The 26,382-nt window shown below is 35.0% G+C and overlaps 1 protein-coding gene across 3 annotated transcripts in view; it reads right to left on the bottom strand.

Annotated features, from left to right (window-relative positions):
• Positions 1–352: 352 nt before the first annotated feature.
• ANGPT1 (angiopoietin 1) overlaps positions 353–26,382 on the bottom strand; it is a 246,668-nt gene continuing 220,638 nt past the window's right edge. For all 3 annotated transcript variants that reach the window (XM_004771316.3, XM_004771315.3, XM_013045207.2), the window contains exons 8-9: positions 14,893–15,023; positions 353–2,911 (exon numbers count right to left, since the gene is read on the bottom strand). In XM_004771316.3, coding sequence (XP_004771373.1) covers positions 2,751–2,911; positions 14,893–15,023 — 292 coding nt within the window. In that variant the 3' untranslated portion in view covers positions 353–2,750. The remainder of the gene's footprint in view (positions 2,912–14,892; positions 15,024–26,382) is intronic.

The following is a 26,382-nucleotide window of genomic DNA, read 5'->3' on the forward strand; positions in this document are numbered from 1 at the left end:
CATTTCCTTTATGTTCCTTCCCTTTTATACGAACCCCAAATATTCAACACATCCTCTCATTCCAATTCAGAGTGCCCAGAAATTATTGTCAATTGTCATATGATAATATGGCATTTAATAACTGGTGGGACATAGAATGATACCGTGGAGATGTGGGACCAAGACCCAGTGCTTTGATCTACCATTTTAACTGAGCTAAGCTTTCTTATCACATCCCAGACTGGAAGCTTTTCAAAGATTGAGGTGTTAGTTCATTTAGTAGATTTTCCCCCTGGATGATCCCATACTTTTATAGATATCTAATTATAAAATTTGTAAAACATTTATTTAAAATGAGATGAAGTTGCACAAATACATTATTTTCAATTTTATTTAAATCAAATAAAGCTGTGACTGACATGAAGAAACTGGCATAGAAACCACATGAATTTTATTGAGATAAAAATTTAAAGTTGAAATCCTAATACCTAATTATCTTATCCTGAAATAATTAAATGTAAAAGATACACATTTTAAATAGTCACACACATGTAGGCATTACACAATGCACATAATGAAGTCATAAAACATTTTATACTGCTTTATTATAAATAATTGGAAATAATATTTCATTTTTCAAACCCAGATAACAAAATAGTAAATATCATGCTTTCTTTTTTTTTTTCTTCATTATTTCATTTTATTTTTGTAATAAGAGTTGGGAAGTAGTATTTCTTATTAAAAGACTGGTAACAAAAATCTGTAGGAACACAAAAGAACAAACACTCACTTTCATTCACTTAAAGGAAAACAATTGAGAAGGTTTTTAGAGGGAGAGGCTAAACAGTGCTATGAAGGAGTCACCAAGGATAGAAAGACCGTAATATCACCAAATATCACTTGTAAGGCAAAATGGGGTTGTATACAAATCCATAAACACAAAGATGTGGTGGTAAATTTTAACAATATTTTCTTAAAAATGGAATAGCTTTATTCTCTCAAATGGAGGAAATATGTGTCATTGCTTTGAAAAAACTTATTTTTCTAAGAAAGGACACCTAATGTATATTTCCACTTTCATATAGTAACTCACATTTTGATAATAATACTTCATTACAGTAACCTTGTACACTTAGAGAGAGAAAGCACTTTTTGAGAAAACACTGTAGCACCTTCTATTTGCCACAAAACCTGTGCCCCCAAATTCACTTAAAATAGATCATCCCATAGGAATATTTTCATTAAGAGAGTTATAGTAGCTAAAAGGCAGAACTTTTTTAGGTGACTGATTAATTTTCTCTTTTTGTGTATTTTCCTCATGTTTATTTAATACAGAGTTTTGAAAATGTTCTCCACTAAATGGCTTTTTAAAAATCAGATATTTCCTTTGAAAACAGAGCTTGAGAGAGAAAAATGTGAAGAACTAATGTATCTCATAAAATAGTTTAGTAGATTTCTCTGAAAACTTGGGTTTATTTGCATCAATGAAGGACTATTTGCACTCCAGATTAAACAGCTATTAGGTTTACCATGGAACTAAAACGCTATATACAGTGATATTTATAATTCTTCCTTTATTTTTCATAGACTTCAAAGTGTATCTCTCATAGAAACTGGAACAGGGTGAATCTGGAAAGCATGTTTCAGTTAATTGGCAAAAATTAAATTAGCATGAAATAACATAATGAAGAACTGAAATCATTATTTTAAAAGTAAAGAAGTTACACTTAAGTGTACACACGTAAGATGATATTGTAAAATGAACTGTTCCAGCTTCCTTGGTTTTACTCCAACTTAATATACTCAAAAATACTGTTTTCATGTATAATATCAAAGGAAATAGTAAATGCACGTATATTATTTTAAGAGCATGATGGTATATTTCACATTCTTTAAACTTTACTCACGCTATAAATATATTTGTATATCAGTCAGTTTTTAAAGGAAGTGAAAACTGTCACATAGGGGGTTAATTTCTTATTTCATATGTCCACACTTGATTATGCCCATTTCTTTCCTGAAAACTGCATTAAAAAAAAAAACAAAAACAAAGAGTAAACGGAGGATGTTTCTACCTTACACTATTTCTTCTCCATGTTCTACAATTCATCATGGTTTAGCAAAAAGGAATTTACATTTGAGGATGGGTTAACTGAAATCAAGGAGTAAGTATGATTCAAGAGTTAGGCTTCTGGAATCCATTAACACTTAACCAACTTAGAGGGCAATGCTTATTCTTCTTAGACTTCTATCAAAATTACACAACAGTATAGACTGATTTTTAGTAGGTTTGCATAGAAATAACACCATTGCACTGGTGTGAGACTTTTCCAAACGATTATGGCAGCCCTGTTTGTATTCTTCATGTATATTCTTCTTTTTTGTGTTGTTCCCTTTCTCCTCCTCCTTCCTTCTTCTCAGTTTTTACATGACATAAACCATTTTATCACCTGGCTACCACAGTTCTAAAATAAGATCCAGTAGTAGTTTGAAGCACAGTGAACTGAACAGTTTCTTCCCTTTTTAAAACATGACAGTGAGCGGCATTCTCCATAGTCAAGCCATGTGAACACAATTAACCTCATCGAGAGACTCCGGTGAACTCAAAAGGCTCCAAACCCAGTCAAGAACCTTGGTGACTTCACATAACTGCCACTTGTGGCTGGAAGGGAGACACTATCATTTGCTTCAGAAGTTTTCGAGCAGTTTCTTATTTGGTAGCTTCTTCAGATTTCTCTGTTGCTTTTATCACTGCTTTTGATATGATGCCTTCAAAAGTCCAAAGGTCGAATCATCATTGTTGTGGAACGTAAGGAGTAACTGGGCCCTTTGAAGTAGTGCCACTTTATACCGTTCAGTTTTCCATGGTTTTGTCCGGCAGTGTAGAACATTCCATTTAGATTGGAGGGGCCACAAGCATCAAACCACCAGCCTGAAAAATGAGTTAATAATGAGAGAGAAAAGAAGGAGAAGAAACAATTAAAAGTGATATTGAACATGTGGAAATTCATGGCACTAACCAAGGTGGAGTTTCTTTCTATGGAGTTTCTGGAGTTTCTTTCTATACTTTCTATGATCATTTGCAAATAAAAGGCATTCATTAAAAAGCTTCTTGGTAGTGGAAATGTCTTAAATCACATCCAATTTAAGCAATATATGGACGGAGAGGAATGCGCTCATGGAAAGCCAGTTTCAGGGTCACTCTGGTGGGACTCATTTCCCACTGTGATGATGGAAAGCTCCAGGGATTCAGGATAAGATCTAATTCAGACATAGATTTATATGTAGGGCAAGTAAAATGCAGATACACTTCGGCAGGCTGCCTTCAGTCTGCTATTAGGAATAGAACAATTATTAGTGAAGAAGTTCAGAAGCTTAGACAGCTAACATCTAAGTAGGGCAAAAGAAATGTTTTCCATCTACTTCATAATTTTGCCAAGAACTGGTCCACAGCTGCTTCTGAAATTAACTGGATACTGCGCAATGACTATGATGCTCAAATTAAATTTGAATTACTGTGCTCTCCCTATATTTTATAGCAATATGGGAAGTGTTCATCAATAGTAGCCATATCGGTTCCTACAGAGCATTATTTTTTTTCCTGTGACTGTTCAAGGTCTTTCAAAACCTAGTAAGAAGGAAAACAACTTGATGAGTAATATGGAGATCTTATGCTTGCACAGCTCTCTGTAAGGATAACTTAGTACTTTATTTTTAAATGAATTAAGTTTCTTAGATTTTGAGATAAAACATACTACTTTTTCCTCTGTCTCCTGAAGTAACACTACTGAAATCTTTAGGGAGCGATTCATGCCAGAGACATTCTGGCATATTTTTATTTGGATACAGTTGACCTCTCTTTGATTACAGAGTTATACCTAAGGGACTAATAGCTAAAGAAAGAGAAAGCTGTACAACTGATGTTAAACTGTAACATGAGCATCATTTTGTAGAAACTAGAAAAAGTTAAATGGAGAAAAGTTAGTTCTCACTTTTCAGTTTTGGAAGATGAACACAGCAAGGTTGTGTTTATAAAGTCATACTAGAGGCAAAGCAAGCTGAATTAATTATCAACTTATATTGGAGAACAATAAGGTATGTTTGATGAGTTTGGAAAGACTGTCTCCAATGCTGTTTCACCAACTGTATGCAAACAACATAGATGTTAATGCAGTCAAAACAGGAGGGACAAGAAGGTTCTTGTTTGGTAAGGAAGGATGAACAATAAAATTCCACGTTTTTGAAGACTTTATTTATTTATGAGAGAGAGAGAGAGAGAGAGAACACAAGCCCACAAGTCAGGGGAGAGGCAGAGGGAGAGGGAGAAGCAGACTCCCTGCTGAGCCCGATGTGGGGCTCTATCTCAGGATCAACCTGACCTGAAGGCAGAAGCTTAACCAACTGAACCAACCAGGTGTCCCTCCACATTTTTTTATAAGATTAATTCCTTTAAATTGTAAGTATAACTAGTAAAAAATGTGTTATTTATATTACAAAAAGCATTCTGATATTAGGGAATTTATTCACCTTAAAGACTCTAAAGGATAAAATGAAAATCCAATTTGAGTGCTCCAGTATTTTAACTTTCTCCTCCTTTTCTCTGACCTTCTTGAGGTATGCTTCCATCATGTTAATGAGCCTTTCATAGTCTTTCAAATATCCACCATGATCTCTGAAGGAAATGCAGCTACTTTATTATTAGAAACTACTACAAATCATAGAATGATCCTCCAAGTTACACTCAATATTCAAGGTAAAAGCGTGTGTTTTTGTTTGGTTTAGAGAAAGTCCACAAGCGTTCTGGAAGACAGTGGGAAGGCAGAGGTCTGCTGCCAAAAGCAGCCTGGCAATAAAAGGCAGAGGCTGAAGACACATTCATTGGGAAACTTTCGATGAGATTAGCAAAGAGACAAGAAACAGTAGGGGCATGTGAGAAAATCCAATAAATTGATATTGGGTATTTTTTCTGATTGAGTGAAGTGGGATAATATTTGTGGTTTGGGGAAAGGCATTTTGGAGAAACTGAAAGAAGACCATTCGGCTGGGTCAGAGTTAGCAAGAGAAATAGAAGCCTCAAGCTGAGAAAGTCTGAAGATGAAATCACATAGTCTTTGGTTCATAACCCTAAGAACAATGTAATGAATGGCGTGGTCTATCTCCTGTACTGAGGACGCACCTAACAAGAGTTTGCTTAACAAGTGACTGGGAGTGACTATTGACAGATTGACTGATATTGGCTGTTTCTCTCTGTAAGGAGTCAATTGTCTGAAGTAGTTTACTAAAAAGTTCTATTTGATAGACACCCCAATATATAACATCCATGATTATTGTGTTTGTTCTTTCTTTATCTATTCAATATGTATTATTTATATATGTATGATTGTGACTATTGTTACACAGTACTCAACCAGACGGGCCTGGGCCCTACCTTCATGGAATTTACTTCAAATGTGAGAGATAGACATAAAGTAAGCAAATAAGGAAAATCCTTACAAATCATGATAAAAAGAAAGAAATCAATCAATCAATCAATCAATCCAGGAGATTTGAAGGAGGGCAACAGGGGACCTACCCAACTTTTCACATGCACAGAAGACGCTGATATTCAGTGAGTACAGAAGGATGAGAGGGAGGCAGTTGTGTAAAGATGAGGAAAGCATTCTTTTAAGCAGAGTATAGCAAGGACTCATACCACGAGGAAGAAATAGAGCTTGACGTCCTTAGAAACTTAAAGAAACTTAAAGAACCTCTTAAACTGTTCTTTAAGTAGCTGGTATATCATGTATCATCAATGTAGCTGGTATATCATGAGCAAGGGGGGAAACTCATAGGAAATGAAGGTAAAGAAGCAGGCAGTCTTGTTGAAGGAGTGCAAAGTTGAACAATGTTTACAGAAAACTTCAGAGTTTATCTGGTCTATTTAACCATCATCAGATGCAAGCAAGACATTCTCTAGGAATAAGAACCAGTATTTCACCAGGGAACCAGATCTATCAGGTTGACTATTAACCAAGTATTATTTAGAGCCCTCATTCTAGAACTATGGTCTGCCAAAGCCATCCTGAGCATCTTGCGCAGCAAAAGGAAGGGGAAAAAATAATGAAGAATCAATTCAACAAATATTAAGTAACAGATAAATACAGAGGTTGGAGTGGAATAAAACAGAATTCTTGGCTTTAAGGAGTGCACAGTTTTATGTAGGAGAGAGAGACAATAAACTGTTTCAAAATGAGATGATTGTGAAACAGAGATGAACAAAATCTATGGAAATGGGCAGAAAGTCCCGTCAGTCGGTCCACAAGGTTTACTTACCCACGAGTTATGTCCTGAAGATTGATGTGAGTTCACTGAACAGAAAGAAGTTCTGAACACAGAATGTGCTCTGAGAGAGCAGGAGAAAGTGTCTATTAGCAGCCTGACTTGGCTGGACTGCCACTGGGTAAGGGGTTGGAGAACACAGGGCTAACAAAATAAACAGGAGGGAGAACACAGAGGTTTTTGTTTTATTTTTAGATATTTTCTTGTGGGCAATGGAGAGCCTGCAGTGCACCAGACAAGAAATTAGAAGACTTAGACTCTGATGCTGACTGCACCAATTAATAATCAGGACATCCTAAACAGTAATGATAATATCTAATATTTATTAAAAAGCTAATATGCATCAGGAACTGTGCTACAGTATTTATATGCATTCTCTCATTTCTTCCCCCAAATAATCTTAGTTGATGTGGGAGGTACTATAATAAACACATTGATGCTCAAAGAGTAAAGAAATTTTCCAAGGGTCACACAGGCATCTGGTTCCACATTCTTATGATGTGGTTTATAATGTCTGATCAGCCATTTTTGCAGCATGGTTGTATGGATCAAATAAAATGACACACTGACTATTCAAACCAGTAAAATCCAAAATAAGTGTTTAGTGTAAGTTATCTAAGAAATGGGATGGAAGGTTTAGGGTGGGAACAAGAAGCATTCGATCTTGTGGGGGCACCATATGATTTAATAATGAATACCAGGTCATCAGTGCAAATGTATCTCCTTATTCACTTGGCAGGGTTTATTAGAGAAATATGACAAAAATATGACAAAGGAGTACAGTTGTACATGTTTTCACTGTAAAGACAATGGCACTTAAATACCTAATATGACTGGAAAAACTGTTTTCAATGATTTGTTTTGACATCATGTGGAAATCAAAGACCTTAATGTGTTTGACTATCTTAAGACCAGTGGGCCATGCACACTGAGGAAGATCACAGAATATCTGATGATAATAATGAGGATGAATTAAGATGGCACAACACAAAATCAAAGATTAATTATTTCTCAAGACAATTTTGGTCATAGTGTCTTTATAAAATACTCTGAACTTCAAGGTAGCAAAAATAGTTATATGTGTGCAAATAGGTACTCCGTTTCCTCTGACACATGCAGTAGAACAACAGAGGGATTTCCACTTTCTACTTTTCTTCAAAAAAAAAAAAAAAATAGACATGGCCAGCTCAGTGATGCAAGCAAAGGATGGAAGAAACCAGCAGCTTCCATCCGCCATTGGGACAACTGATAAAATGTCTGAAGTGTTTGAAGACTGGCAACTGCTGAGATGTATGTTGCCAAGCATTTTTCTTTATAACCTGTAACCTCCTATATATTTTAATAAGAAATCTGAGATGCATGTTTCTAACTCATTTGCACTTAACTCATTAAAATTTAGTTTTGTACTAACTATCCTTGGCTCTCCAGGCCTTCAAAAGTCATTCCAGTCCTTTATCTTTGAATCCGAAAACTCACATTTTATCACCAATAAATAAAACTTTGTCCAGAGAGTAGGAATTTGATTCTAAACTCTGTATTCAGGAAGTTCAAATTTATTTGAAAATCAGAAAACCAAACTCTCAAATTCTTCTGATCCTAAACAAAATGTCCTTCAACACTTCCTTTGTAAGGTAAAAAGTACAGCAAAATGAAAAGATGTATCTGTTTTTATGGGTTTCTTTCATTTTCTAAGGCATGCATTCTAATCAGCAATGTGCAAAACAACTTACGCAGAAAATAAGATTTGGCTCTTTTCTTGCAAAGAATGAGGCTGAACACAACTGGTTGGTGCTACTGCTATCTGTGGGATCATTATGAAAAATTACCTCCCCAGTTCCTGTGTACAGAGTTGGCCAAATCCACAACTAGCCTCAAGGACCAGCTGCAAGGGTCTTGCGTGGATGCGGGAGGCAAGAGACCTCTCCGAGAGGTCTGCACTCCCTCTGTCATCTCATACTATATCCCCTTCAGGCCAAGGACTTCACTTTTCTTTCCTTTCTCTTCTCTTTGTTCCAAAGATGAAAAAGTTGTTGATCCTGGCCAGGAATCTTGAATTCACTGAAAACCTTTAGGTATTTATTCTTTTACTGTCTCTTCCCTCCCTTGCACTGCATTTCACTTTGAATGTTTAAGTGAAGAAATCCTTGCGAACGTCTGCTGCAAACAGTAAAACAGAGCTCACTGCTGTCTCTGAACGCCATTCATTGTGACAGAGGCAGGAGAAGGAGTGGATTAAGCAATGGCTTCTCTGGAGGTTGTGTTCAAATCTTACCTGATGCTAATTTTGTGATCTTTGGCAAATTATCTAAGTTTTCTGTATCTCGATTCTTGCCAAAAACATTATTGTGGTGCTGAGTTCAAAGGGTCTTTAGAAGTATCATGTAAGTTATTAAATATAAACTATTTAGGATAAAGCAAAAATGCCTGTTCATACGACTGCAATAAATATTTGCTATAATATTATTAGAGGAAAATGCCCCACAATTAAGTGTTTGATTATTTCTCAGCCATTGTCAATTATTAACCTTTGGGAGCAGCCCTGTGTTATATGCCTGTAAGTTCTGGTTCACTTTTTTTTTTTTTTTCCCAAATTTACCTTTTGAAAGACATTTTCTGATATTCTTTCCTCTTTTTCCAATAAGTGAAAATGCACTTCAGAAAACATCTTATGGTAAATATTAAAATATAATTATATTAAAACATAATCAATTCTAAACTTTGTATTTAGTGTGTTCATATTTATTTGGAAGTCGGAACCTAAAGCTCAAATTTCTCCAGTTCTGGAGTTTAGTCTTCTGGGGTTTAGTTATTCTTAAAATTTAGTCCCAATCCTCATATTCACCGTATTGTTTCACGTGTGTGTACATATTTGTATATATAAGTATACATGTATATTTTGTATATATAGGGTTATATATTGTATATACACTGATGTATTTTCTTTTTTAAACATTTTTAAAAAGATTTCATTTATTTATTTGACAGAGAGCTCAAGTAGGCAGAATGGCAGGCAGAGGGAGAGGGAGAGCAGGGAGCCCAATGCGAGACTCAATCCCAGGACTCTGGGATCGTGACCTGAGCTGGAGACAGCTGCTTAACCAACTGAGCCACCCTGGAGCCCCAATACAATTACGTATTTCAATCTAAGTTCACAAACAGTCACATTCATACTCGAATTGATTTATTTTTATGTATTCTCACTAGTATCTTTTGTGATGTGGCAATGCCCTTTCAAGGTCTGTGATAAAATATTCATTCATGCAACCAGTATTTATTGAGCATGTGCTACGTGCCAGGCACCATAGGATATAGTGGTAGAGAGCACAAAGTCCCTGCAATATACATTTTTGAGGAATAGGCTTATGGATTATGTACTAAAATAAACTGTTTTGAAATAAAGTAATGCAATGTGTATTACTGTGGTCAATCTTAAATTATCCATATGGATCTTTTCTCTCAACATTTCTTGCTTTAAAACCTGGAGAATATGAGTTATCTGTCAATGCTTAGTACACCCTTCCTGGATTATTAAAAACTCTAAGATGATCATATTTTCCCAAAGATCCTGTCACTCAGCATCATTCACTAGTGGAGAAGCTGCTAATTTCTTTCTTTCTTTCTTTCTTTCTTTCTTTTTCTTTTTCTTTTTTTGTCTTCTTCAAGATTCTATAGCAGGCCATATCAACCCTCTTCTGCAAGCATTTATCAACTCTCTGCTGCTAGCATCTGGTGAGTTGTAGGGTGTACTAAGAAATTTATGTGTATGGCTTTATCCTGTCTTTTAGGGCTGAACTGAGAAATATCCTTTGTTAGCTTTAGCAAAGTCTTGTCTGTCGGCTGACATAGTTTATGCGTGGGAAAAGGGATCGGAGTTTCTAGCACAACAGATTCTTTTTGCAGAAGGTTAGGTCACATTTTTACATAGCTTTTATATTACACACTAAATGTGGAAATTGTGTTGAAAGAAAAGTAAGGTAAGGAAAGGAATGTAAAGTAATACCGTGTTTTGTTTTGTTTTGTCAGCAACCTTTAGTAATTGTAGTTTTGAATAGACTTTTAGAAATAGTTATTTGAAGAATGTTAATTTAGTACCAAAAACCATGTTTTCTTTGAATGTAGCATTTGCTTTGAATGTGAAGATCTAAAAGTTATTCATTGTCAGTATTTTGGAGTCAGAGATTTTATGCATATTTGTTTTTATAGACAATAAATCCATATTAACAAAAACATGCACTGAATGAGATTGCATTTTCATTTTCTTAATGTTAAATAGCAGATAAAACTTTTGTGTTTAAAAGAAACTGATTCCTTTCCTTGGGCTCAGGAGGGCACAGTGGGAACTGTGTTAGAGGATTAAAAATATTTCCTACAATCATTTCTTAAGTTTGTCCCTCCCACTACTGAAGTATACAGATTTTTCATAATATTCTTCATATAGAGGGTAACCTAAGGAGAAAACTTACAAATTTTCCTAAGGTCAATGACATCATAGAGCAAAGACATTTCTGGCTTATAAATCTGTGCTGACAAATCACCTCTATTTAACGATTAATTAAGGGGTGGTTGCATAAAAGATGTATGTGGCAATTTGACCTTGAAATATATGCTTTGGTCTCAGAAGAAATATGTAACAAAGCATGAAAATTATTCAATATTTAAATTGGATGGAAAACTTGCTTGCTTTCTGGTAAGGTAGGAATAAGTACATATACTTCTGGGACAGGAAGTATAAAACATGTATCTATTTCTATTGATGCAAATGGCTTTCTCAGCCCCCACACCTCTCCACTCTACAAGTTACTATGAATTACAACCCATGCACTGAAAAACAATATTACTACTTTAGCCACAGTAAGTACATGGAAAACAGAGTCACAGAACCAGAAGAAAATGTGAGAGACTTTCTTATCTAGACCCGCAACTGCAGGAACAAGCTTAAGCAAGCTCTTTTAGATAAAATAGCTTTATATTCTCTTCTTGAAGATGTCCACAAGCAGAAATGCACAATCCTCCCTAGAAGCACTTGATTCCTGGAGACTCCTTCTAAATTCACTTGCCCATCCTCCAATAACTCCATAACATGTTGTATTTTGTCTCTGAAACTGGTTTTGATATGAAATTGTGTTATTTATTGTTTATTCTTTTGTGGAGGGTCTCTTTCAATAGATGCACATTCTCTTCTGTCTTGCTTATTTCTCTAACAGTTGATCCTTAACAGTTACTTATTAAAAATATGTTATACTGATAGAAGTTAAGAAGTTAGGGTATTAGGAATAAGAGAGAAAGATCAAAATATTATTTTGACCTTATGCCCAGCTGAAATACCTTCTGCTTTCAATTAAGCTCATCTCCTGTTGTTCAGTCTTTGACAGATAAGGGTGGCAATGATACCACATTCTCCAACCAAATTCCCTCCATGTACTTGCGTAAAACTATTTAGGACAGTTAGTGGGCAATCAATCTTACTTTACCCTTAATTTCTCCCAGAAGAAACAAAGGAAAATATATATAAATAAACAAGATAAAACAAAGCTTTAATTAATGATGACAGAAAACTATGAATGATTAGTTTCCAAGAATATAAAATCTTATTGCTTAAAAGAAACTATTTTAAATAGTAGCGAGTTCAAATATAAATTTTAAAAAATGAAAGGAAAAATCATTAGATGAAGAAAACAGTTCTAAGGGAAAATATGACAGAATAAGTATTGGTGGTAGGGAGTAGCTCAGTAGGATATAAGTCCCAGGCAGTACTCAGGTTACCGGGACTGTCACTGACATTCATCCTTACGTTCTCCAGTTCTTAGCTATCTAAATTCCACATTTTAGCTTTGCAGAGTGAACAGATTTGCAAGGCCTGGATTCTTTCAAAAGGATATTTGATAGGGTAATGGCGTTTATTACAAAAACACATTGACTTAGACTATTCCAGTCGAAGCAATAAGTGGAAATTTTCTCTCCCCAACATATGTGTTTATTGGTGAGTAAGAAGCAGGTCCAAGAATGATTATGGGTGAAAGAACATGACAAAGTTCAATCATTTTGAAGCAGAAATAAAATCATAAATCTGAGCAATGAAGGTTTCTCATCAATAACTAAGAGGTGCATTCTTCTCTTTGCTTTTTTGCTCTATATTTTCATTATTATGACAGAAATATGAACATATTGGAATGCTCTTCTAAGGCAACATTTGAAAGATTTTGCTTCATGCATTACATTTATTGGGTAAGAAAAAACTATCTGTAGAAATAGATGTGGATAAATTGAAGCATATTTCAATATTAAAACAAGCAGGAAACTAGACACTCAAAGTCCTTTTGTCTCTGTATAAACTTGCTGACAATTCCATTTATGGGATCAAGGAGGCAATGAGAAGAAAACTTTTCTTTCAGGAAAAAAAAGTTTAAAACCTAACCTTTGGGTATGATTTTTGGGTACGATTCTAAATTTGTAACCTTTGGGTATGATTCTAAATTTGTAAGAACTGTGTTGGGGGAAGGGAGATCATGAAATTTCATATAGAGGACTTTTACCTATTTGATGAGGTTAAATGTGATTTCAAAATACCATTTTAAAGTATAGGGAGAAGTATATGATAGAGGATGAATCACAACAGATTGGCTTTGATAATACTAGGGCTGGTCTCATGTTGAAAAGATACTGATATAAGCGTGGTGGTCAATGGGATGTGATTTGGTGGTGGTAGTAATAGAGGACATGTGGATGGGATGCAGGGGGAAGATTTCTTCAAAATCACCTCTCCATATTCTTCTATGCTCTGTTAACTGATGAAAAAATATCAACCTAATGATACATTTCATTGGCTACAAAATTTGAAAGTGATTTCAAAGGCTACAAGTTGCTTATTCATTCATTAATGCACTGTATTTTTAATTGAGTTTCTATGTGCTACATCTAATGTGCTAGATGTTAAATACAAAATGGTGAGCATTATTTTGCTTTTATTTTCCTTATGTACAAAGTGGAGATTAGAGTTTCTCTCCCTGCTTATCTCACAGAGCTAGTTTCCAGCTCAAGCGAGATAGTACAATCTATGCAATAACATGTAAAAACACATAATAATAATAATAATAATAATAATGGTAGTAATATTACATTTTAGGAAGAAAATACTCAATTTTGAGAGTTTTTTTTTTCCTTCCATTAAAATATGCTCTGTTGGGGCACCTGGATGGCTCAGTGGGTTAAAGCCTCTGCCTTTGGCTCAGGTCATGATCCCAGGGTCCTGGGATCGAGCCCCGCATCAGGCTCTCTGCTCAGCGGAGGGCCTGCTTCCTCCTCTCTCTCTGACTGCCTCTCTGCTCTGCCTACTTGTGCTGTCTGTCAAATAAATGAATGAAATCTTTAAAAAAAATATGCTCTGTTGTAGATTAATACAGAAGGAGAATAAGAACAGCTGATGGTAGGAGTGATTGCTATTCCATTAAGAGAGGGAAAGAGTTCTGAAATTGTGAGAGCAGAAACACTGGAAAGAAAGTTTCCTTTACAATTTTGTTTGGTGCCAACTCCTTCCTTGCCAGAACTTATAACATACTTGAGCTACACTGCTTGCCACTGGGTTTTAGCTTAGTGTTTCTCAAACCCCAATAAGTCATGTATCAACTTCACAGATTTTTCCTATTATCCACTTAAAACTTTTATTAATAATTAATATTTTACTTTTAATCAATAATGTGTTATATACCAAATATTGTGAATAGTTTAAAAACACAAAGATTAAATAACTCCTTTAAGGAAGAAACCAGTACCCCTTACCATAATAAAAGGTAGATATACAACCCAATAAGATTAAAACAAAATCACTTAATTTAATTTTAGGTAGGTTCCATTGTCTAACCAAGGCCCTGAGCCTGAGGCCAAATGGTTTGCTCCTTCTTTGCTATAAAGTTCATCGAGTGGTTATTGAGTAAGTGCTAAAGAACATTACAGATATGCTAGCACCAAACTGAGAATTTCCCTTTGACACAATCAGAAGGCTGGAAAGATAATAAAAAGTTCAAAAAGGATTAACTTTCTTACTCAGTGATAGAATATAATTTAATGATATTTCTTCAAATGTCTTGCGGAAGTCAATACCACATAACGCGAAGCCCTAGTGTAGCTGGTCTGAATTTTATGACTTTAGATCTAACTATATACCTCTCTATTCTTATTTCATTTCAACAGAGTGTCCAATGAATTCTACTACGCAGTTGCAAAACACTTTTTAAGGAGGATTACCCATCCCCCCAACTCCACATGCTGAATTCCCAAATTGTTGTTCATTCCACTATGGGTATCATTATGATTCTTTAGAAGGCAGAATAACTGGCACTTTAAGAAGCTAAAGAATGTATTCAGAACCAAGTCTGGCATGCCCCTTCTGTAGACACTGGGGGAGGAGGCAAACTTATAAATATGCTAGCAATGTCTTGCACAAGAGCACATGGTAGATTAGTGGGCAGAACAAAATGATCTCTAGGGTCTTGCTCTGAAGTTTCCTGACCAGAAGATCACAGTTCTTTCTCAAAGATAAGAAACTTCAAGCCTCAAACCAATGAAACATAACTTAGAGAACAGCCCCATAGGACTTACCTCCTGTTAGCATGAGGGCACATTTGCACATACAGTTGTCATTATCTGCATCTTTAGTGCTGAAATCAGCACCATGTAAGATCAGGCTGCTCTGTTTTCCTGCGGTCCCAGTGTGACCCTTTAAATACAACCTGAAATTTAAAAAAAAAAAAAAAAAAAAAAAGGAAAAGATAAGCCATCCAACAGAATAACAGAACCCAGAAGACCAGTTTGTTGAATTTTTGCCTTTTCCATAATTTTCTCCCTTCTTTGTACTCAACCCTTCTAACAAACTACTATAAGACCTGAGAAAGAAAGAGAGAGTGAGAGAGAGAGAGAGAGGAAGGAAGGAAGGAAGGAAGGAGGAAAGAAAGAGAGAGAAGGCAAGAAAGGACTCTAAAGCCTAGTAAAATTCTCTATGGCTTGTGTGCTCAGTGTTTATTTCATAATGCATATGGTTCTCTGATAGTACACGATCCACAAAAGGAAAATGGGCTTATTTTATTACCACAGGTATTAATCTCCAAAGAGAAAATACAATATCTTGTAGAGCATCATTACAGCATATAAAAAAATATATATATATATAATTACAGCATATAATTATGTTAATGTTATGTTTATGACATCATCACTATTCAATAATAGTGACGATGTCATAAACATTACTCTTAATAGCAATACTAATAATAATTCTCATTGATTGAGGACTTGCTCTGTGCCAAACACTCTGCTAAATTCTTTCTAGTTATTATTTAATTTAATTTTATATTAAATTTGTCATCTAGGCCTCAATATACCAATTTAGTATGCTAAGATTTAGAGGAGATAAATAAGCTGGAATTTGGCTGATTGACTTTAAAATCCAAGTTCTTAATCAGTATACATTCTCTGAACAAATGTTTGTTGAGCATATATTATACAAGAGAAATTGTTCTAAGTACTTAAGATATATCAGACAAAGAGCCATGCCCATAAGGGGCTTACATTCTAGTTTATCCCTAAAATTATGTTCAAAATGCTAACTGTTTAATCTCAACTATGGCATTCTTCAAAGAACTTAACCTACCTTACTCTCTAGAAACATTTCTTATATAAAATTTACATTAACCTAGATCACAGACTCTCCAACAGTTGCACATATAGAAAATAATCTGGTTATTTGTGGAAAAGGCTTTTGCACTAGGCCTATGAATTTATATTCTCAATTAGTATCTCATACTACTCTTTGCATATTGAAGAATTCTGGTCTAGAATTTAAAAACTAGTGGACAAATCATGATCAATGCCAACAGTAGTTCCCTGATGTCTCGTCACTTCTTATTGATCCTCTATTCTACTTTCACAGCCATCTGGATACTTCGAACAAATGCAAACTTGCTCAGGTCCTTCAGTGGCTCCTCAGGGGTCAGAATAACTAAACTAAGGTTGTCAGAAGTGTCACTTTGATATTCAAGGCCTTCTCTGGTTGAGACCCTACCCTTCATTTTAATTCCACCTAACGTGGTTCTCATTCATCAAAATCATCCAGCAATAGAATCAGACTATGAAAAGAATCAGACACCACTTCTGTGCCCGAGTCTTATTTATGAATCTTATCCATCCACAAAATAGTTAATATCTTTGTATGAGGGAGACACTACTAGGACCTGGGCCAGCTCTGAACAAATTTTACATTATTATTTAACATAATAATACAGGTCAATTAATATTTGGATTTTATTTTTTCACATATATATTTGACTTGTGTTTGCACCTAAGTATATGTAAAGTTCTCCCTATTATTTTGTGAAGCTGGTATTAGTTTAAGCAAATAACAGTACTATTGTATGCTCTGCCAAAACATTTTACAGATAATCTGCAGAGATTTTTGAGTCAGAGCAAAATATACAATTAAGTCCTCCTCAGGTTTTGTTGTTTTTCAATGATTAATAGAACCTGTGGTTAACAGTAAGTTGAAGGAAACCTCTAAAGCTATATTATCATACACATGCTTGTATTTTAAGACTCTCAGAGGCAGGCTAAAAGTCACTGGTGATAGAAAATTGTAGAATTTTTGTGTGGATTTACATTTCAGGTTACAGGCAGCCCACATGTGGGTGAGTTTCATCAGGGAAAAGAAAGATGGGAGGTCACCAGTGGGAACCTGGGACAAGTTACCTGGGTGAATTTACAGCCTTTCAGATTTGACCAGTTTCTCAGCCTTTCGAGATAGACACACACTTGCAAAGCTAAGGAGGCTTTTTGTCAGTTCTCCATTTACAGTAAAAACTGAGACACTGTGGGGTCCAGGATCAGGTCTTCTTAGAGAGAGTTTCACACAGAAAGCCAAATTGTAATTGAAAAGTTGCTTATTTGGTGAACACAGAATCAGTTGGGGGAAGAAGATGAACAATTCCAAAATTAAATAGCTGTGAGTCTGCAGGCTTGAAATCTCCACTCCTATGGGACTGGCTGAGTTTAGCCCACAGGTGCTCTTGGATGAGCGATGCTTATTCCAACTCTGATTCTTGGCTTCTCTATGATTTGTGATGCCTTTCCTTATTTTTTTTTTCAAAAGGTAAGTCAAACCATTATCTCTATAGCAGCTTTAAGTTCATTGATGAGGAAAGAGATTCCAGAACACATTGTTTTCTACAGCTTCATTTTCAGCACAAATGTTCAGTTGATATTAAGTGAGTGACTACTATGTGGTGGATATATTTCATACTTTTATCCCTTCACAAGAGGGTTATCGCATAAGCCTTATAGTTTACAATGTTTTTTTTTTTTGTGTTGCCATGGCAATTGGAATACCCAAATACAACTTTAGAAAGTAGAGAAAAGCGTAAAAAAGAAAATAAACAGCAACCCCAAAATCATCTCTGAATACAACTACTTTTGACATTATGGTGTATATGCATTTAGTTTTGTCCTTTTTTTTCCCCACTCCAAATTGAAAATATTATCTAATATTACCTATTTTTAAGTATATATATTTTTAAGTATAATGTCTGATCATATTCCTATAAAATTTTTGAACAATGCACAGGAAGTTGCCCACAGGTCTGTCTCCTCTATCTCTTTAGAAGTAATAACTTACATGAGTTTTACACCTTCCAAAACAATTTGTCTTCATGTACAAATACAAATTAAAATGAGATCATACTCAAAAGATTTCTTTATACCATGCTTTCCATATGTAATTGTATGACCATTTTCCCATGCCACTTCTTATTCTTCTCCAACATCATTTGGAAGTTACTGTATGACTATATCATCAATTGTTACAAGTTTAAGGGTGCTTTCATATATCTCTAAGTATGTATGCAAGCGTGTAGAATAAACATCAACAATCTTTTCCTGACCTTTACCTCCATGATCTTCATTATTGCTCTATGTTATAGTTTGTAAGTAAGAAGAGACATTTTTCCAGATCCTTTTAATCAACATTAGAAGCTCAGTCTTCTAGTTCTGGCAGCTCTTCTCTGAGTTATTACAGAAGCCTGACAACTGGTCTCACTGCCTTAAGTCTTGCTCCTTCCTTTTTGACCTAAAATCTATGGTCCAAAGTGACTCATTCAAAAACATGTATCTCATTGTTCCTCTACTACGGTTAAAAACCCTCAGTTGTTCTCCCAACACATGAGAGATAAAGTCTAGATTCCTTACTGAGATTTACAAGGACTATGAAGATCTTACCCTCCTCTACTTTTTCCCACACCACCCAACCACCCACAGTTCTCATTGCTTATTTCCTGTCCATGTATCTAATAGTCCAGGCTTATCAATTACTTGTTCTCTTAAAACAACACACTCTCACTTCTCTGTATATCTGCATGTGCTGTCCCCATTCCTGGAAGTTCCATTGTGCAATATATACATATATTAAGCCATTGTGTTATACACCTAAAGCTAACATAATGTTATATGTTAATTATATTTCAATGAAAAAGAAACGAGTAGAAAAGACCAATATTTAGAGGACTTTCACTGTATAAGACTGAGCAGAAATTGTAATTTACATACAGAGTATTCATTTCCCCTGAGTCTATATCCTTAGCATGCCATAGGGGAGCTGCTCATGCTCTTATAGGGAAGAGGCACCCACGGATAGTAATTTTCTATGAAATTGAAATAGGGGGAATAGAGATTGCATTTCATAAAAAATAATTTTTCTCACACAATTTTAAGAAATTTACATATGAGGACAACTATGCTTCTGTGGAATCCCACAAAGATTTTGGGAGCAACTATGTAGTCAAAGATAGGTCATCTGAATAGTCAAAGGGCTCATTATTTCTTAGGAATTATTTAGCTAGTACAGAGTAGCAATTATTGACCAAAAGCCAACAATTCTAGCAGGTTATTTGATAAAGGCAAACTAAGAGCTAGCCATTCACTAATGCCAAGTATTTTTTCTAATTAGATAAGAAAATTTGTTTGAATTGAGGCTCAAGTGGAATATTTATGTGGTTCTTTTAAATAGTGGTTCTAATTTCTAATGTCTTTACTTTAATTATCTATGGCTTCCTCTATTCTGCTAATGAAATTTCACTTTAGAAAGAAAAGTTGATATACAGAAGGGCAAAAGTTGGCCTTGTATCTGAATATGGTGAAAGGAAACTTGAAGTGTGAGTCATCAGAGAAAATACTGCCCCAAAATAACACCATGGGAATCCTGGACATCTATTTCTTGTGTTCAGCTCGTATAGATGCAGCTTGCATGAAGGATGATGTGTTGGGAGATAAAAACCAAACGTTATTCCAGAGTAAAGTATTTGGCATAGGGACAGAAATATGGAAGATTAAAAAAAAAAAAAATCCAACCAAACAAACAAAACCTCCAAATAAGACAAAAACTCCAAAGAAGATGTGATCAAAAAGGCAGCCACAAAGTAGAATCATGGTATTCACCTTTTTAAACCCTTTTTTCCTAATTAATGAGGATAAAAATCCCACATCTTCTTGCATGATTTGGTCATTGTCTATAAAGAATGTCAGCCATTATGATCTTTTCAGTTAGCATCTTCAGGAAAAATAAAACAGATAAGTGCATGTTGAAATTGGTCAAGATTCCCTAGTCATCCTCAAAGAAAATATAGTTATTCTTTTTTTCACTTATAAAAATTTATATAATCACAAAGGCCAAATAATATTTCTTAATAAATGTAGGACAATTGTGAGTTCTTTTATGAAAGAACAGACTTCAAAATGCTGATATCCTATGAATCATGACAAGTGGTTCTATGACTTCTTTAAAATAGGCAGTCCAGGGTCGTGAGTCTGGTTTCTAAATTTGTCTACTTAAGAGACTGCCATACTTCTCACCATTTTTACATCTTTACTGTATTTAGGGAAGCAAGAGTCTCTTTCATTACCCAAGGCAGTGGGAGTTGTATGTATGACAAATTGAAGCTTGGCCTTGGCTCTTTTAAACAGTAGAAAGACTCTCAGATATCTGAACTTTAAGGTCTTTCAGACTGACAAGCTGAGGAGATCTCATACAGCAGATTCCCATTCTGGCTCTGAGCACTCTCCCTGCCACCATATGGAACTAGTTTGTCTTTCTAACAATCACTTGAAGAAAATACAAAATGACCCCCATGGTTTTCTTTCAAAGCCTAGTAGCAATGACTCAATCTGACAGAGTTTCCCCACACGGCTGTCTCTTGGTTGCTGCTGCTCCAGGGTTGACTCTGCTCTAACCGCCCTCCCTTCCTCTTCAAAAGAGCTGGGCACCATCAGCAAAGAGGGCTAGCAGAACATGTCTTTTAGAACGGAGTTTAAATCATACAGGTGGCACCTTCTGCTGAAAATAAAGATAATTTTCTCTTGTCAAACCACACATAGACAAAAGAGTGTTCTAGACTTTCAGCAAAATTAAGCATTTGTTTGGTGCTATAAAGGCATCATTGGGAAATATACAAATAATTAGTACTGTTGGAAAGAGGGTAAGAGAAAAATTCAGGAGATGCTGAACTGCTCAAAAATTTTAGTGTTAGAGACTAGCTTTGGAGGCTGTGTTGAGAACATGGATTCTTGGAGACGGATGATGAGGATATTTTCAATTAAAGGGTTATGAAATCCACAGCACAATTACATTTTGAGGTTATCTAACATAAAAAATAAAAACAGATAAAAAAGAAAAGGGTTTCCATCAGTCATTTGAATGTTCTGGGAATGCCAAGTAAAAAGGCAGGCAATGAACTTATGTGGATACTAAGAATTTGAGATAGATTTTTAGTCCTTTTATTGTATTAGTATTTGAAGCTGAAATTCTTTTATGCTTAAAATGTCCTGTTTGTTAGTATGCAGAGCTCTAGAGGAAACTACTAAGATTGGAAAACTTGAGATAAAGAAAAGAAGATAGATTTATTTTAGAGGAGACTTGACTCCTATATTGGATTTTGCTAATATAGTAAAATTATCTTTAGCTAAATAATATTTTCTATATTTTTTTCAGAATAACATCTTTGACACAAACATTTTGCTCTCTCTAGTTCCGGATTGTCCAAGTGCATCTTTTTCTTTTAAATGAACAGAGCTTTACTGATTTGGTCCCTTTCTCCCTATATTCACAAGTCCAAAATGAACCATCCTTCAAGACAATCCCAAATATTACACAGGAAGCCTCCTCTCTTCTTTCTCCTCTAACTTGTCATTGCACAGATAAATTGCTTCTCTTGTTGCACATCTCAATTTGCCCATTATTATTTATATATGTGCTTCTTTTTATCATTATTTATGTATGTGCTTTTCCTTCCTCACCATATTGTCAGTCCTAATAAGTATGTATTCACATCTGTCATCTTTGTAGACTCCATATATTATATACAAAACAGACATTCAATAAATATCACTGAGTCAATTATGAACTAAGAGTTAAAACTGTTTAGAATTTAAGTTTTACTCATCTCAAGAGAAGGCTTATATGTAATACCATTTTAACTTTATAATTGAGTTTCATAATTCAAGCCCCATGGACATTTTTTTTCTGATTTGAATTCAGAAAGGTCTACTTTATTTTGAGCCCAGATGCCTGAATAATGATCTTTTAGTTTAAATATTTATTCTTTGTAAATTAAAATTCCAATCTTTTGAGAATCCTATTTCTCTTGCCATATAATAGGGTACTTTATTGGCTGAATCCAGCATGAGATCTTTTTTCCTTTTCTTTACCCATAATCGATACTTGGGAAAATCCTTGAAAAGACCAACCAAGACAACTCATCCTGTAACTCCCATCCTTCCTTCCCAAAAGTTTCTTCATCACATTCTCTTTCTGAATTGGTGTCATTTGTTCTCAGCCTACATTGGATCATTGAGGAATCAGCAGAATTTCTGTATATTGAATTAGCCATTATGCTAAGAAGGAGTGCATTATCTTACTTATTTTTTAGCTTCAGATGCCCTAAGGTAGATATGTTATTCATTTCTTTTAAGATTTTATTTATTTATTTGACAGACAGAGATCACAAGTAGGCAGAGAGGCAGGCAGAGAGAGAAAGGGGAAAGCAGGCTCGCTGCTGCGCAGAGAGCCTGATGCAGGGCTCCATCCCAGGACCCTGAGATCATGACCTGAGCCAAAGGCAGAGGCTTTAACCCACTGAGCCACCCAGGCACCCCAGTGTTACTGGAGAGTGGTGATGGCTGCATAACACTGTGACTGTATTTAAGGTCACTCAGTGGTACACTTTAAAATGAAGGCGGGGGATGATGTACAAGTGTGAAAAATGCTTGAGATAGTGATGGTCATGGAAATCTGTGCTGATTAAGAAAGATAAATTTCCAGTTACGGAAAATGCAGCTCAAATATGAGAAACTTCAGAAAACTGTCTCCCTCTTAATTTAGAAATATTAACATAATGTAGGACTTTGTAAAATTGAGTTTATCAATCCCCCAGGTCTCAAGCTCCTGACACTGGAAACATTGCTACCAGCTATCCCTGTTTCAAACTCAAGAAAAAAATAGTTTTCAGTGTTTCTCAATGATGTGAAGATTGCCTGTGTTCAAAGCTCATGAGAAATTCTTCCTTTAAAGAAAACAGAGAATTCACATACTATTATTTCTTTGCCTTTGCGTAACGCTGAGAGTACACTCTATTCTGTGCATATAAAATAACTTTCATGAGATCTGTGACAATGAAACCATACTTCCTTATAATTTAGAAATACACATTGTACTAACTCCCTAGTTTTAGTTCTAAATAAAATAAAGTTTTCTAGTATTCATCCCATTTTCTAAGAATACATAAAAAAGAAAAAAAAAGAGTGCCAAGATGAACTACATGGCACTAGACCTCTGTAAAATATACAAACGGTCCCTTAAACATATTTCAATTCCCTTGGTGTCACATGTGGCTGACAGAGTCAGCTCCAAGTGAGTGGCTCATTGACTAGACACCATTCTGGTGCCTAAAAGATCAGGTCTATGGCCATTTCAGAAAGTTTATTGGTTTGCTTTTTTATCAAAAATTAAGTCAAGACCTTGTTAAACTTGTGTTTGAAATTGGTGATTTTTTTAGTATAAGCAAGTTCAAGGGAAGTAGATCTGTTCTCATTTTAATTTCTGTTTAGGGAGCAGCAAGAAATTTTCTTTCCAGCATCCCCCTAGGGGAAGACAGAAAGAGGGGAAAGGGTGGGTAGAATGTTGAAAACCATTGAGAGGCATTGTCTGAGGGTTGTTTTTTTTATTTTTTCCCTGAAAAGGAAATACTTTCTCTTGTTATACTTGGATAATGTGTTAATATAAGTTCTGCAAATAAGGCTTTAGTGTGCATAAGCAGATTCTTCAGTTGACCAAAATCATACTGTGCTTATTGCTCTTCAAAATTAGTATAAGTTAGTGTCCAAGCTCCTATCATGGAACATGGCCCTCTATTTTCTGTAGCACACTGAACTCCCACATACAGCTTATTTGCTCTTGTCTAACAAGGCACTTCCTTCTTCAACTTCTGCAAGTCCACCTTGCTCCTCATTGCTGGAATCTCAAGACTTTTCTCCTTCCACCATTATCCTTCATACTTGCCTCAGGAGTACCCAGTCATATTTCACAAATCCCCAAGGATTTCCTCTATGAAGTCTTTCTGGTCCCCTTCAATCTCCTCCAGTGTATCCCATCCATTTTCAACCCCAGCTGAATAGACCACTTTTCTTTACTGCCCAAATAGAGCCTAATTCTAAGTGTTCTTACACAAGACTTTGGATGTGGAACTGAATCACACAGAAATATAAGCAAAATTTAGTTTTCTTTTCTTTTTTTTTTCCAGTTATTCTGGGGAGAGGATCCATAGCGCCATCATTTTTCTAAAAGGTCCACAATTCTTTGGTTAAAAAAAAAATACATACCAAAACATACCAAAGCTGCAACTTTTGTTTTAAGTCAACTATGTTATGTTTTCTTCTGTCTTCTAAACTATTAGCATCACAGAACCAGAAAGCATGGGATCTCCTTTTAGAGTCATGAAAGTGTTAGTTCTGCATCGTCACCTGGGTGTAGTTGGTGGAACTGAGACGTAGGTCCTATCCTAAGATCAGAATCTCTGGATATGGAACCCAGAAATCTGCACTTTAAACAAACACCCAAATTGGTTATATGGACACTGAAATATGGAAACAACTGAATCGTATTTGGGAAATATTGGTAACATGATAAATGTTTCATGGCTAGGCTGGACAAACAAACAAATGCAGACCCTGATTTCAAAATAATTATAACAACTTTTAAGAAAGTAGTTTTAGTGAAGTTATGTTGGTTAAAGCAAAACCATATCTACTTAAGAAATAAAATAATTTTGGATATTAGACAACTGCATGTTTGAAATTATTATATTTTTATTTTTTCAAAAGATTTATTTATTTATTTGAGACAGAGAGAGATAGCAGTGGGAGGGGCAGAGGGAAAGAGAGGGAGACAATTCCAAGTAGACTCTGTGCAGAGCACGGAACCTGACGCATGGCTCCATCTTAGGACCCTGAGATCATGACCTGAGCCAAAATCAAGAGTCAGATTCTTCTGACTGAGCCACCCACATCCCCTAAAATTATTGTTTTTTAACAAGTCAAGGAAATACTAAATTAACGTTTCTTACAGTCAGCATGTCTTCTAGATTAGGAGATGTCAAAGAAGCATACAACATTCAGATATAATTCTTCTGCTAAGGATACAGGTGTACTTTAAGAATCAGATTATAAATAGGTATAAACTATTCACTGGATCTTTAATTGCATCTGTTACTTTAAAGCAGAGTTCATTAAAATAATTAGTTTATAACAATAATGTGACCTCCAAATTTTTATATAATGACTTCTGATCTTCGTATTTAGAAAATTCTCTCTACCATTGATTATAAGGGTATGCAAGGGAAAGGAAATTGTTTTTCATTGACAGCCTAAAAATGAATAAAATTAAAATAATTTATATACAGCTGTTTAGTTGAACTCCTGACTGAGCCACATAAGGAAAAAGCACTTTTTACTCTTTCACTAGAATAAACAGACCAGCATCAACACTGGCATTTGTGATATTAGCACCAAGAGGTAAATCCAAGCACTTTGCAAATATTTTAAATATTTGGCTAAATATTTAATATTAAAGTTGAATTCTATGATGCTACTACTAACATGGGATTTGTAGTTGATGCATTTAATTTTGATACTTATTGATACTTGGCATAATTTTTTTTAAATGGATTTAAGATGTTTATGTTGAAATGGGTAAAGGTTCTTAAAAGAAGTAAGTCATCTAGAAAGAAAAAGTTATTGTATAAATTAGAGGGTAATAAATATTTCATATTGTCATTGTGACAATTTTGAATTTTCTACTCAAAAAGTATAATTAAATAAATCTTGTAATTTTCATTAAACCCTCAGTTTGTTATTCATCCAAGATGAGTTCTATGAAATCAAGGTTTACTGTCACCTAGTGGCAGCTATCAAAATTGTAGGCAGAGAAACTAGTTCTCGGAGCCCACAGACTACTTATCAGTGACAACACAGCATCCTTTTCCAAGATCAGTTGGCCGGCCTAGGGAACAAGGTTTATTGTCTATTTTATTAATATTTTATTTAATTTTCCTGACATCATACAATACAGAAATTCTTGCATATCATTTGCAGGTAAATAAAAAAAAATAGAAGAGATTGGAGTTGAATAGATCGGGGAGATAAATCTCATAACCAACAATCCAAAAAACTAAAGGACTCAACAAAAATCATCGTCTAGATAAAGTAATATAATTCCCATATTGGAGAAATTATTTGAAAATACAAATAAAACCACTTAAAACCTTGAGTTTGCAATCCAGGCTACAAATTCAAGAGGGTAGAAACTGCCAAGGGATTCCTTATATATATTTTTTTCTACCTTGATCAGTCCAAAACTGCTATAAAAAATAACTTTCCTCTTAGAATTTCAGCACATCTGCTACTGGTTCTATCCAGGACTATACAGCCCAGAGGATCACAGGAATGAAAAACATTTCACTGAAAAGAATAAAATAAGTTCTGCAATACCTACAAAAATGCAAG

Source organism: Mustela putorius, unplaced genomic scaffold (assembly GCF_011764305.1).
Source record: "Mustela putorius furo isolate JIRA1106 unplaced genomic scaffold, ASM1176430v1.1 tig00000228_pilon_pilon_pilon, whole genome shotgun sequence".
In the NCBI taxonomy this organism is placed as follows: domain Eukaryota; kingdom Metazoa; phylum Chordata; class Mammalia; order Carnivora; family Mustelidae; genus Mustela; species Mustela putorius.